The sequence below is a fragment of the Cyprinodon variegatus genome, unplaced genomic scaffold (assembly GCF_000732505.1).
Source record: "Cyprinodon variegatus isolate N-32 unplaced genomic scaffold, C_variegatus-1.0 Scaffold1782, whole genome shotgun sequence".
Classification (NCBI taxonomy): domain Eukaryota; kingdom Metazoa; phylum Chordata; class Actinopteri; order Cyprinodontiformes; family Cyprinodontidae; genus Cyprinodon; species Cyprinodon variegatus.
In genome coordinates, this window is record NW_015152235.1 from 40829 (window position 1) to 41876 (window position 1048).

General features: G+C 44.2%; 1 protein-coding gene across 1 annotated transcript in view; it reads left to right on the plus strand.

The window, feature by feature from the left end:
- LOC107104536 (myosin-10-like) overlaps positions 1-1048 on the plus strand; it is a 68814-nt gene that overhangs the window by 31949 nt on the left and 35817 nt on the right. Inside the window, exon 12 of the mRNA XM_015404548.1 lies at positions 44-217. Within this exon, the coding sequence (XP_015260034.1) occupies positions 44-217 (174 nt within the window). The remainder of the gene's footprint in view (positions 1-43; positions 218-1048) is intronic.

The window sequence follows — 1048 nt, forward strand, 5'->3', positions numbered from 1 at the left end:
TGTAGGAACCCTGTGGACTGATGTGGTGTTATTATTCCTCCAGGCGAACCCTCCAGGAGTGCTGGCTCTGTTGGACGAGGAGTGCTGGTTCCCTAAGGCTACAGACAAGACCTTCGTGGACAAACTGATCCAGGAGCAGGGAACGCACACAAAGTTCCAGAGACCCCGTCAGCTCAAAGACAAGGCCGACTTCTGCATCATCCACTACGCCGGCAGGGTACGCCTGTTTGCTGAATGCTTCTTCTTTCCTAAACGTTGAATTTATCAAAGAAAAGTTTCAAAGAAAAGCAACTTTGTTTGAAATAAAGCTTCTGTTAGAGATCAGTGAAGCTCAACCTGATAACTTGAGTACTTTTCATTTGTATTTGATCAGCTTTAATATCCTTATCCTCAGACACATGTTCCTAAATGAGTAACTAGTGTTGAACAATGATGCAGAATCTCTGTGGATCCTGAGGTTTGGTCAGCGCCTGTGAATTAAAACAAAGCGCTGGTTCTACAGGCAGACCCGCTGAGGTCCACATCTGTTCCTGTTTATGTGGCTGTGGGATTTACAACAGCATGTTGGAGAACAAAGCCAAATGTTGTAAATGTTATTAGTGGAGTTCTGCCAGACAAGGCCTCAGAAAGGTTAGATTTCTGCTAAGGTCAGTCTTCAGATGCATGTAAAGGAGGATTTATTGGGTTCTGTTGTTTCTGATGCAGAAGCCGTCTGCTTCGACATGTTTGGTGGAAATGGAACTGGGGAGGAAATTTCCTCCGATATATCCCTAGTAATTTAGTGACAGGACTCTAATTTGTGTTACCTCCCTTTAAAGGTGGTTTAGAGTTTGATATGGGTTGTTAACCTTCACAGTTTATGAAGCTGACTGACCCAAATGGGGATCAGAACCGCATCCAGCTGCAAGAAGCTAAATGACAGCTTCCTGCTTCCAGATGGTTCTACAAATAGGAGCAGAGCTGAATAAGTTTGCTCTCGAGGGAAATGAATTCTCTGCTTCTTAGTGTTGAAGAAATGACTCAGCTGACCATCTCAAAGAGCTTGTGC